General features: G+C 37.3%; 1 protein-coding gene across 1 annotated transcript in view; it reads right to left on the bottom strand.

Annotated features, from left to right (window-relative positions):
- GAS2 (growth arrest specific 2) overlaps window positions 1–12,864 on the bottom strand; it is a 90,804-nt gene that overhangs the window by 50,905 nt on the left and 27,035 nt on the right. Inside the window, exon 4 of the mRNA XM_068399592.1 lies at window positions 3,713–3,854. Within this exon, the coding sequence (XP_068255693.1) occupies window positions 3,713–3,854 (142 nt within the window). The remainder of the gene's footprint in view (window positions 1–3,712; window positions 3,855–12,864) is intronic.

Here is a 12,864-nt window from a genome sequence, read left to right as displayed (position 1 = left end):
AAACCTACAAAGAACAACTTGCAAAATATACACATCACGGGAACAGAGGAGCTACAGACAGTATTACTTTTCTTAGACTGAAAAGAGTTACTGCATTGTGTTCCAAGTCTGAGATATGGGATAGATTTTGACCTCTGATAGAAGAACGCCGTTCAAAGACAGTATGTCTCAAGATTTGTCCAGTTGATGAAAGTTTGGACTTCAGATCATAGTTTTTAGAATCAACAAAGCTATCTCTTTCTTCTTTAAACACACTAACTATAAAAATAACAATTAAGAAAAGCATGCTAAATTTGTTAATGAGTGCAGGGAGCACGCAGAGTCTCCCTCTATCTTGCAGCATTCAAGATTATCCCTACATAGTGTGTTGCTGTATTTGTTACAGATGCTAATGTTTTTCCTGCAGCTCACACAACAGGCACATCATCCACCTTTTCTGTGCAGAGGTATTAACTCTGAGACTTTCCTGCCATGTCTCTGCATTAAGATAAGTGCAAAGGGCAAAATACATATAGATTGCTACCAGTCAGCTCTGTCTGTACTATAAATCTTTACAGAAAAATGTATTTCCCATTTGTTTGTATTTTAAACTACGTTAAAGTGTCATAACATTTAGCAAGACAAAATACATCATATTATAGACTACTAACTACAAGTTAGTAGCACAAGTCCATCATTTTGAAACTTTTGGACTCTTGTACTGATCTCTTTCAAGGATCTTTAAAGTAACTCTATGGATTAGAAGGCATAATCATATCTACCAGCATAACAAATACCACTTTTTTTCTTCTGTTTGTTTTGAAGAAAGACTTTGATCCCGTTTCCTTGTTTAGCTCAGCTGGATAGCCCAAATCCAACTTTAAATAATTAAATCAGTCCACAAGTGATGAACAAGGACACAAAGTGACATGAGTAGGTCGACTCACCTCCTCGTCTGGATCAGCCCTAGAATGTTAACGCTTTACAGAACCGAGCTTCTGGGAACACTCCAGATTCCCATTCACATCACTCGCCTGCAAGCTCCTCAGGCATGGACTGCACCTCTCTGCTATAGTGTCTGTCTGACACAGTTCCATTCCAGTGAGGAATACCTTCATATGACTTCAAGCTGAGTGCTAAAAAAGTGGGAGTGTTGGATACGTTGGTGTGCAGTTACACTTGCATGATTTCAAAGACTTCAGAACTCATCAGGATTAGAACATATTTTTAAGTAATTAGAAATAACAGCAATTAATAATTTCTTAGCTAGCATATATCTAATTTTGCTGATCTTTGAATAGACTTTGGCCTTTTTTTAAATATAAATCGATAGTGTCATAGATCCATCATTCAAATGTTTCAGTGCAATAAATCTTAAAAATTACTCTTATAATGTCAAATAGAAATTTACCAGAAAAAAGCCTCAGGAATGGTTTATGTGATATAATGGCATGAAGAAAATATCACTATGTGCATCTAATTAAATAATACCCTATTTACATACAATAAGGCAGGCAGAATACAATAAAAAAGGAGGATAAAAATCAAATAATAATTAAGAACATTAACATAGAAAGGTCCCTCAGTACAGAGAGAAAATAGTTGCTTTATCACTAGCAATTTACACATCAATACAGTTTATTAGCCATGGGGAAAAAAACACAAGAAAATGTAAAACCAGTTACCTCTGTAACCATCATTTCATCACAATTATTTATTATCAAAAATACAGCAGACTTCCATGAGGCAGAGCAAACACTTAGATGTCATTCACACGCGTTTCTCACCACTTTGACTAGAACCTTCGATATTACTTACCTTTGCTGAATTTTTATTTCCCGTGCAGTGGAGAAGCGATTTGTGGGAGAGAGAGGAACATAAAAGCTTTAGACTGGCAATTGTTACGATTCATCGTTATTTCTAACGCATTAGAAGCACCTCAAAAGAAATCAAAACCTTTAAGAGCTCTAGCTCAAACCAAGGGAGAATAGTAGCTTCTATTTTTATCTTTTTTAGAAATGGCGTGGTCACTATCCCCCTCTCAAGTTCAGAAAAATAGGCCAAAATATTATCAAGACCTAATCCTATTTCGAGCACCATAAGCCTTTTCAACATGTGCATTCTATAAACAGTAACACTCAGAGAAGGAAAACAACAGAACCTAGTTGTCAATCAATCAGTGAAGAAAAATCAGTCACTAATCAAGCAAAACTAATACGGCCATATCTGGTTTGTGCACTGTGTATCTGAGCATATTTCACCTCACTGTTTTGAGAGAAGAAGTCATCTTGAACATCAGCTTTACAGGTGCATTTGCACTCTGTGTTATCCTGTGTCAGGCAAAGCACTCCGTATGTGTAAAAATTAATTTATCCAGGGAATGGCGGTATTTCAGCTATGCCAATTCAATCTCTAGAGAAGACCTGGTTTTTATAACAAAGCACAAGAAAATTCCTTATAAACACACTCTCAATTACACAGTTAACCTATTATTGGAACAATGGTAAACTGCTGAGTTTACCATAGCAGTACAAAGTCTAAATTCATTTAAGTGTTGGATTAACCACAGGTTCCTCTGCTTATCTCAGACACTGGAGGTGGTGTGTGTCTCCTTCCTTCTTGTGATTGCAAGCTTCTTTGTCCTAGGCAATGTCCAACTTCTCCATCATTTGGAAATACAATTATTGTTCATCTTCCACATAATTTACCATGTCCAACAAAAATTTCATGTTAAGAATTTAATTCACAAAACAGAGACAATACATATATCCTCCTTACTATTTGTCACCTTGGTGATACTAATTTCTTCTCTGCCAAGCATTTTCTCCTGGGGATATAAAATACTTTAATTAAAAAAAACATCATGGGATAAAAGAAGAGACATGAAAAAAATTGCTTCAGAAATAGTTGTGCTAGAAGAGCAAGACTGTATAAGAAGGGGAATAGATCAGTTGCAACACAGATAAGAACTTCAACTGGGCAACAGAACAAAGCAGCCTCTTGATTCAGTACAGTGTGTTCATTTGTTTTCCACAGAAACTGAGCTGTCTATCATCACCACTGCTTTACATTTTTATCTGAGTTCAGATAACAAACATACATTTGATTCTCTTCATTTCATGATATTTGGCTGAAACAAACTCTCGAGGTAAGATTCATAAGTTTTCCTTTGAAGAGAGAAGAGTTAAAATAATGAAGAATATGTACTATTAGAACAGTGATTTCCTAAGCAGTCCAATCCTTTTGATGAAACACCCTGAAGCTCTAGTGAATCAGCTGGAAAAAAGTTCAGTATAGGACGCAGAGAAAAATTTCATATTTTTCTGCCTCCTGAGCAACCCATTGAATCTGCACAAATAGCTAAATGTCTGCAGACAAAACTGAGCATGCACTTGTATCCTACTCTCCTGAAACAGAAAAGCACCATTTTATACATTGAACTAAGGAACGTCATTCCATAATCAAAAAAGCGTGCATAGGGTGAAAAATCATCTCTGTGCAAGAAATCATAGCAAGATTTTTGTCTCTTTTAAGCTCCTCTTAAAATTGACTTAAATGAATTTTAAGTGATGTGTACTTTATTTATTCGTGCTTCAGATAAGGGCAGAATTAACACAGTTAGATACAGGTCAGATTTAGGGTCAGGATCTAAGAGAACCATTCCGTCTTTCAAGGCAAAACACAAAAGAAAAGTTATTTAAAATTACCAACTACTATATAAACAAATACATACCCAAACCTTCTGACTCAAACAGGCAGGTATCATCCACCCCTACATCTCTGCACCAGGATAAGAAATTTGCTGTGTTGTCCCGTGCAAAAAAAGACCCTGAAGGAGCATTGGCTTTGCATGGTATCTTCCGTACTGGTAAGGTCTGAAAAAATAGAAGTTCTCTATTTAGATAAATGATACCTGCGAGCATAGTACTTAAGTATTCTGAAAGCAATATGCAAGTTTTGCATAGATGGATGACTACAGAGCCACCAACATATTTCCTTGTCCAGTAAAGAATTCCAAACAAGGAAGAATGAGAAGTGAATTTAACGGCACAAAGTTGTCAACCACAAAGTCTTTTCAAAAGCATCATGACTGGCAACACGATGTGAAGTTCAGAGCCAAATCAGTATTAGCAACTTTTTAGCAATATTAGCAACTACCATTTTGGGATTTAGTGTTTGGTGCAGTTCACTGAATTTAAAAAAAAAAAAAAAAAGAAAAGAAAAAATACATAAAGACAGACTTTAAACTAGGACTGAACTTTTAAAGAAAAATCCAAGTAAACCTTGTGTCACAGACACCACATCACCTCCTGGACCATCCTGGAACAGGGAAGGGGACGGAGGAAGAAAGTAGAGAAGACAGCAATTCACTAAATCCAGAATAAACAAAACAAACCAAAACCCAAATTCTTCGAAGGGGCTCTAGATACAGAACAATCTTACAGATCAGAGCACAAGGAAGTTGTTAACCATTATTTCAAATCCCTTTCCATTCTTCTGGGGGAAAAAAAAAAGAAAAAAGAAAAAACAAAAGTGCTCAGTTCCTCACAGACCAGGGCTTTTTTTTTTTATCTTTTTTTTTTTCTTTTTTTTTTTTTTAAAAAAAAAAAATCTATTAGCATTAGGCACATTTCTGGACTAGCACCCTTTTCACATCACACTAATTTCTTCAAAGAAACAATGAGTATCTGTACCCAGAGGCAAATTTTCATTATATTCTACAGACTGCTTCACACGTTGAATTTCCCCTTGTGACTTACAGCCTTTAGGAAGAAGTAATGCAGCATTTGGCCATGTCTGCTCCCCCTACATCCTTTCTCAGGAGAATTTAATTGGACAAGTCTAATAGTCTCAAAAGAGCACCCACTCCTGTTAAAAGAAGTCACACAAAATTCTCTGGCAGCCTGCTGGAGGAAGGTCAACTAGTCCAGCCTGCATTCAGAGAAAAGCTGTTAAAACAAGCCTTTTATTTCATGATTTTCTACTAAAATCTTACACAAAACATTGCAAAAACCCTAAAGAAGTTCCTTCTTCAAAAAAATTTCCACAGCAAAGGTCTAACCTGATCTTACTTCCTCCAGTGCAGGAGAGGAACAGGTAGTGTGGGCAGGGATGTTCAACTGGCTAACAGCAGCATGAAGCAAGATTGGAAACAGGCAGGGACCAGCAAGAGTTGGGCTGCTCCATGAGGGATGACAAGCCAGGAGCCAACAGTGACCCCACCATAGGCAGTGGCAGCCCTCACCAGCAATGGTGCAGTCCCACAGCACCCGAGGAGGGCAGCACCCGTGACATAACAGCTTTAGCCAACTGTCCTGTGACAAGATGAGGCAACAAGTCAGTTCTAGTGTCTGTCCAGGAAGACAAGTCAGAAACATCAGGAGACAAGGCTGGACACAAGGCTTCAGCAGAAGCTGAGGCTCCAGCCACGAAGCCCAGCCAGCAGGAAGCAAGGCTGAAGATGGTCTGTCCACAACGTGGCTCAGGCAAGAAGTGGGGCTGAAGTTAAAGCGAGCTCCCAGGCCATGGGCAGAGAGTGCAGGTTGGGTTTCCGGGTGAGGCTGGTCACGACTATTAAGGTATTTTGGTTTCCTCAGGTCCTGACACCAACTATTCTGTGTTTGTCAGTATTTCAGTGGAATCAGTCCCTTCAGAAATACATAGCTAGTTTATAATCAACTCTAACTTGTCAGTAGATTGGAAGAGGTGCCATTTCATAGCGCCGTATCTGACTACATAAAACATCCACTGTACATACAACATACTTGATCATATTCTCACAGAAGCAAATTACCAGCAGCTACAAACTGGTTTAACACCATTAAAATCAAACAGAATTAAATTATTTTCCCATAATACCTCTGCTTGGACCAGAGTATCTGAAGTGATGCATGGATGTTGAACTATCTCAGTTAACAGGTCAAAATAAGGAGACCAAACAAATCGTATCTGACTAAACTGTACTCTTTGGAACTTTTGAATGACTACATCCAATTTAAATCACAAATCCTGGATGACCTTATAGCAGATTAGAAGCATTGTGACAGGAACAAGACGACAAGAAGCCAGCTCCAGTATTCCTGGCACTTACGGACTTGTGCATAAGCTACTTCAGAGAGCATGGAAAGGAGACAAAGCTACAGTTACTTTTTGTCTAAAAGCAGACCTGTGGTGTCAAATCATGTCACCTCCCAGTTCACTCCTCAGTTCTCATCTCTGGATTTTCCACAGTGCCTATATGTTACTTTGCTCTCAGGCTCTCCTTTGCAGAAAACTGGCAGCTCTTCTCCAAGACAAAAATTGTTTATAACCCCAGGAACAGCTTGGAAGGGCATTACAGGTGAAATCATACCAGGTTTGTTTCCTTCCACTCAGTTCTCCACCTCCAGCCCAGCTGATTCTGTACCTTTAAACTACTTTGTCCTGCCACATTCCCCAATAACCAGCCTATATTCTTTCATGTCATGCTAGGGGAAGCAAACATTGTTCTGTCAGTCTGTGATAAAACCCTCATATTATTTCAGGAAATTTTCACTAGGAAAAAAAACCCAGACAAACAAACAAAAAGAAATATTGTGCTGTACGGGTGGTGGCTGCCATCTGGCAACCAGAGGAGACTTGGGCAGAGTGCGGGAGCAACCGATCTGCTCTACTGGGCCCTGAGCCCAGAGAGCACGAGCAAGTCTGCAGCACTGGTCCTGGAGAGCAGGAGCTGCTCCTTGGCACAGATGCCCCCAGCAGTACAAAAGCAGCTAGAAGCGAGGAGACAGCCAGGAGCACCTACACTGCCTTTTTTATACTGGGCTGTTGGGAAGGCATTGCAACGCCTGGCAGGAACGCAGAAAACTAGTTTTCCCCTGGGTCACTGCTGCTCCCCAGTACTAACAACACATGAATAAATCTGGTTCTAAATATTTTATGTCTTCTGATTTAGGTAGATCGTAATGACTGAACGTAGAAATGCTTTCAAGAAAAGCAATTCAGAACAGATGGTTTATGTGTCAGAAATCTCTGCAGTTGGAGTCAGCAAATAAACCATCTAAAGCTTCATATACGTAACAGGCTATCCATAAATTACGCTTCTATACCTTGACAACTAAGACAGACCTTTAAACACATCAGTCAGCCTAGCTTCACTGTGAAACTTGGACATTCATGGAGCTCGCAACATTTCTTTTACAATTATAAAAATTACAGTATCTTTTAGGAGTACGTTTTTGTAGTAACAGCTACTGACAGCAAATAATAAGAGTCTCGGTACAGAACTATCACACTTAACTGATCAAACTTGTGGTACTCTCTAGTTTCATAGTGATGGAAAAAATGTCTTATTAACGGGTGCCCTAAACAACTCAGAAGTGACAAACACCAAAATGTAGAAACAAGGCACGTCCTGGACTACAGAAGTGAAAAAACCTACATTACTGAAGGGGGAAAAAAAAAAAAGCTTTAAGTCATTTTATGGTACAAATACTACACAGATAAATGTCCCTGGCATCACACGATCTCACTAAAACGCAGCATCCTATATTTCATCCCATTTCCCACAATATTAGGGTCTTGCTGAAGAGAAAAGCAAAAAAACCTCCTCTCCATTCAACAATAGCACGATCAGGTTTATCAGGGAAATCATAGGGAAATACTCATATTTTCTTATCACCTAATAAATTTCCCTACCACCTTTTAAATAGAAGTCTACTTTTTAATATTTCCAAAACTACCACTGTAATGTTCAACCTATAACACATGAAAGCTCTTACTTAAGAAAGGTTTCGTGCACAACTGTTTTTTACTGATGTGTATAAATGGCCTATCTCAAAAGTGCTTTCTAACAGATCATTCTGAAGTAATTAGGTTTCCATATGGCAAAAGTTACTTTTGTTGACATAGTATAGGATAACCACAGTTGCTTTGAAACAGCAGTGGCCGCAATTACTCCTATCAAATATCATGAAAACAGTTCCCCAGTTACACTCCTTTTACAATCTTGTCTTGTTGATGTGCATGCATGTGGTTTAATGCAGGATGTGAAAGTGTGAGTGAAACATATGATGCAATCCTGGAAAAATGTTGTCAGGTTCACTTCTAAACCCAAAAGGGACTCTCTTATACCGATGCTCTGAAATCACATGGAAAAATGTATTTTTTGTACTGTTTTTTCAAAATGAGGGTCCACAAATATATGTTAAAACCCCCATTTTTTTATAGCAGACTTGAGCCATATTCTGAATATTCCTAATCATACCCCGCTCTTTGAATGGACGATTTCACAGCTTTTTGAACTGTCACTTGCACTTGAATAAAAGGAAAGAGATTAACAATTTTGTTTGTTATGGAAGAGGGTTACAGTTAGCTAGGTGCTCATAGGAAAAATGTGCTTTTATCGCCTGATGACCTACATTAACCAAAAAGGGGAAAAATTACACTCTGGAGACTGCAGTATCTGACTGCACTGGTGTTTCTCCTGTAAGTATTTTGTGTTACGTAAGCATAAATTCACATTGCAATTTGAGTATATCAGCTAGATAGAATATGCATCTATTTCAGAACTTTTTAAAATTTTGCCTTTAACTTTGCTACTGGCCACAAAGCTGTTCTTTTCCTTCTTAAATTCTTCCCTCATTTTGCTCAGGTGTTCTTAGAAAAGCCCTCCCCCGCTTATAAAATCTGAATTAGCTCTTTAGGAGGGGAATACAAAAGAGAAGTTCTGCCACAGTTTTCTCTATAAATAAGAGTTTTCTCCATGCCTTTAATTAATGTCAAACACAAGTGAACTGAAGCTCATTGCTATGAGAACTTACTCTTATTGAGCTGTTAGAATTCACCTCACCACAGCGACAATACCCCTAGCTAACCATCATTGATTCAGTTGCTATTCTTAATTCTTCAGGAACCCAAACCTAAAATGTTTCAGATCCCATCTATAAATCACAGAAGTGGTGTCCCAGACACTCATTTCAGCAAACAAAAATTCAGTTTACCTTAAACTGCTTTGCAGTGGCAAAATTCAGGTTTAATGAATTTTGAATTATTAATGAATGAATAAAGTATAGACAAGTATGAACTAGACATTAAATAAATGAAACTGTAATACCTACAAGGTAAAATAACTACTCCTTGTCAAGGTGGGCCCACTTTTGGCTTTCCCCCTATCCCATTTACTATGGTAGAGAACACTTTCCAAATATAACAACTGGACAAGCAATCAAAAGAATGTGCTAAATGCATATGCAAAATGGATAGAAGGAACTCTGAATACGGAAATACATACATAGAATTTAAAATTAAGCATTTCCTACTGCAGAAAATAAAACCTAAGAAAAAAATATAATCCCCCCCCCAGCCTTCCCAACGTCGCAATAAAAGTTAAAATGTAAGAAAATTTTAAAAAAAACCAAAAACTCAGCATGGAAATTTTGAAGGCTTAGGAGACATGAATAAAAATTGTCAAACTTTGCAACAGACATGGAACCACGAACAGCTTCCAGATTAATGAAGCTTTGCACTTACAACAAAGAAAGCATCCCTAAGCAATTCACTTAACAAACGGTGAAACATTGTCCCTAAGTGAAATACAGTCCTTGCACTGTCATATTAAGTACTGTAGAGAGATGTTATTTTAATGGAATAGCAGGTCAGATTTCAGGTTTAAAGATCATGAGGTGACCAGATTTTTACCCTACGTAATCACTGTAGAGATCATCAAAAGCCAAAAATCACTCATTATCAACTTCCTAGATTCTAAGAAAGCATTTGTGATCACTTTGGAATACCTAACAGATTCATGATATGCCAATAAAAATAATTAACATCCTCAAGGCTTTATATCAACATACAGACTACAATGTTAAAATAAATACAGAACTAAGTGAATGGCTTAGCCATGCTATTAATGTCAAAGTAGAATACATTCTCCCACTTCTTCCACGTAACATTGGTTTTAACTGCTTAAGAGTAAGCGCAGATGGAGAACAAACTTAATTTAACAACAACATAGTTTTAAAGGTTAGGATTTTGTTCATGGCTTTGTTCTTCTCAGTGCTCTGTCCAAGACACAGCTGGTCACACAGCAAAAGATGAAAACATTGCTTATCATTCCAAAAAAGATGGGGTCAATAAATCATGACGAAAAACTAATTTAACAGAAATACTGCAATTCCTACCTCTAGCAGTGTGTTAGAAAGCCAAGGAGTACAAGAGATGATTCAATTCACATACAATGCACCAGACAACTGAGATACCCAGAAGGAAATAATGCCAAAAATTGGCAAGGCAGAAGCTTCATTCACCAGCTTAAGCACATTTGATTATTTGACTAATAACTAATCTAAATGTAGTCAAGAGACATGTCCATTTCAACATACGGAGACAAAACCACGACGTCTGTCAGAATCAGAAGGCCACCTATGAGATGCCAGCTATCGGGCAGCTGGATAACACACAGAGACCAACAACGAGGAGCCTTCCACTGGAGAGCAGGTGATGCACAACTAATGGAAGCTGACAACAAAGAGCCCATTTAAACAGATGTCAGAGCCTGTTCCTCCACACTCAATTTGTGTAATTGAGGATGGGATTAAGTCACTACAGTCCAAACTCTTGGGGAGGTCTATAAATTGACTTTCAAATTTTCCAGACATCTGACTGTATAACACACCTATGCCTACTGACAAATTCACTTTTATTAATAGTCTTTCAGAGATCTTGTAGAAGTAATTTACAAATTCCATGCATGTACACATCACAAGTTAAAAGCTATTACTTCTACTTACCTACAACCTGAAAATGCTAGCAGGACAAATGCAAAAATCAAAGGTGGTGTGGGGTTTTTTTTTTTCCTAATGCTATAATAGCATTAAAGAGAGAGATTACTATTAAATAGCATTAAAGAGAGAGACTACAAACAAAATTTTAAAAGAAATTAAGTTTATTAAAATTTTATAAACAGAGAAACTAAGACACTAAGGTAAGTCATGGCAAAAACTTTGCAGTGTTCCTGAAAATGAACATATGAGGCAAAGCCTGGGATTCCGTAGTTCATTCCCTTTCAATAAATGCTCTGTACTTTGTCCTCAGACCCCTGGTTTTCAGAATTTACGTTTAGACTAAGATTTTTTAAATTGGCATTTTGTAATAGCTTTCTTAGATAATATCCAATTAGAACAGAACAGGGCAATACTCACAGCTGGTCTTTCAGAGGACAATTACACCTTATCTTTGATAAGCGATTGTGAGTTTTTACCTGTCACAACCACAGAAGCCAGAGTGGAATTAACATAAAGTTAGTTGAAGAACTTGAAGAATCCTAGTTTCTGAATTTCCCTCATTTATATTGTAATTTAATGAGAAAAACAGGAGGATTGCATTTGAGTAAATTGTTTGTGGCTATTTCATTGTCACACAGCAGGATTTGTGAATGAAATGGCAACTATGTGCAAAAGCAGCAATTTTTCCATGAGAGATAAACTGGTCAAATCTGAGTGGATTTTCATAGGACACATTTGAAAAAAGCATCTTATTAACCCACAGTAATGTCTTATCAAACATCACATTCTTGAAGGGGATATGATTTTCTCAAAATAAGTTAAAGATGAAAAATATTAAATTTTGGCAAAAACAACTCATTTTAGTCTCAGAAATTTCAAAACAACTTTTTCCCCTTAATCATTCCAGAAGAACCCAAGCTAAGGACAATGCTTAGAAACTTTCAGTCAGAATAGATGAAGTCCATCAAAACATATTATAGGTTCTAAAATTTCCTATCAAAAGATATTTCCATAACTTCACTCACAGTGTGGTGTAATATAGTTCAAATAACCAACATATTTCTTTGGTCTATGGAATTATGGTGGATAACCTTTCACTGGCAGTCTGAATAACAAATGTAAGAAGCCATTCAAATTCCTTGATGTAATAATTATAATGCTGGGTGTACTGCTGCATGACAGCCATGCCTCTTCTTCCTTTTCCTCCTGTTTTTCTCTCAGTGATCTATCTCACACTTGCTGACCTTTTGAAGTGCAAGGCGGAGTGGGGGATTCCCAGCTCTGTCTATAAGATTAATTCCAAATGGTGCTTTACCTAGCATGAGCCAAGTGTCAAGGAAGACTGTGATAAAGATCTACACAGTCTAAAGGAAGACAGAATTTTTTCAGATGCTTTATCTGTTCGTTTTTTGGCTTTCCAGATGTTTAACAAAGATACAGTTTTTATGCAGATGCTGAAAACATTCAGAAAGAATTTCACATGTAGCTCACTGCAGGTAAGTCTGATTCTCCAAAGCCCTATATGTTCATTTTTAAGAGAAATTGCATTTTTGCCTTTATGATAAAGAATCTGATTTTCTGTGAGTTTTCCAATTAGAAACCACAAGGAAACTGCTAGAGCCCTGGGAATTCTAAGCTGGCGTAGAATTTAAAAATGTCCATGATTTGAAAAACATGTTGGAATGTTAATCTATACAGCCAAATTTCCAAACCAGCCTTAAATCAGCCTCTAAAGTTGTGAACAAAGCTTTACTGTATACTTGAAGCATTTAGGGCCAATTTACATATACAAGCCCAAATGGGAATACATGCTTATTTAAATAAACAAATTAGACATAATTATGGTTTCTATAAATCTGTGTCTATGCCTGAAAGTGACTTCTGTTTTCTTCTTCTGCATTGCAGTCATCACTTATGGCTGTTGATTCACTGTTCCCATTGTTTCAGAAATTTTGGCTCATTATCATAAGTTCAAGACTCACTACTGGTAAATGGACCAAATTCTATAGTTCTTGCTTATTCGTTATTCCCTAAAAACTACTAACACTAAGTTTGACCTACGAATTGCACAATTAAGCTGAAGACAGTTGGTCTAAACTATATTTTCTCAAGCTTTTAA

The sequence above is a fragment of the Nyctibius grandis genome, chromosome 4 (genome assembly GCF_013368605.1).
Source record: "Nyctibius grandis isolate bNycGra1 chromosome 4, bNycGra1.pri, whole genome shotgun sequence".
Taxonomy (NCBI): Eukaryota; Metazoa; Chordata; class Aves; order Nyctibiiformes; family Nyctibiidae; genus Nyctibius; species Nyctibius grandis.
This window is presented reverse-complemented; position numbering and strand designations above follow the sequence as displayed.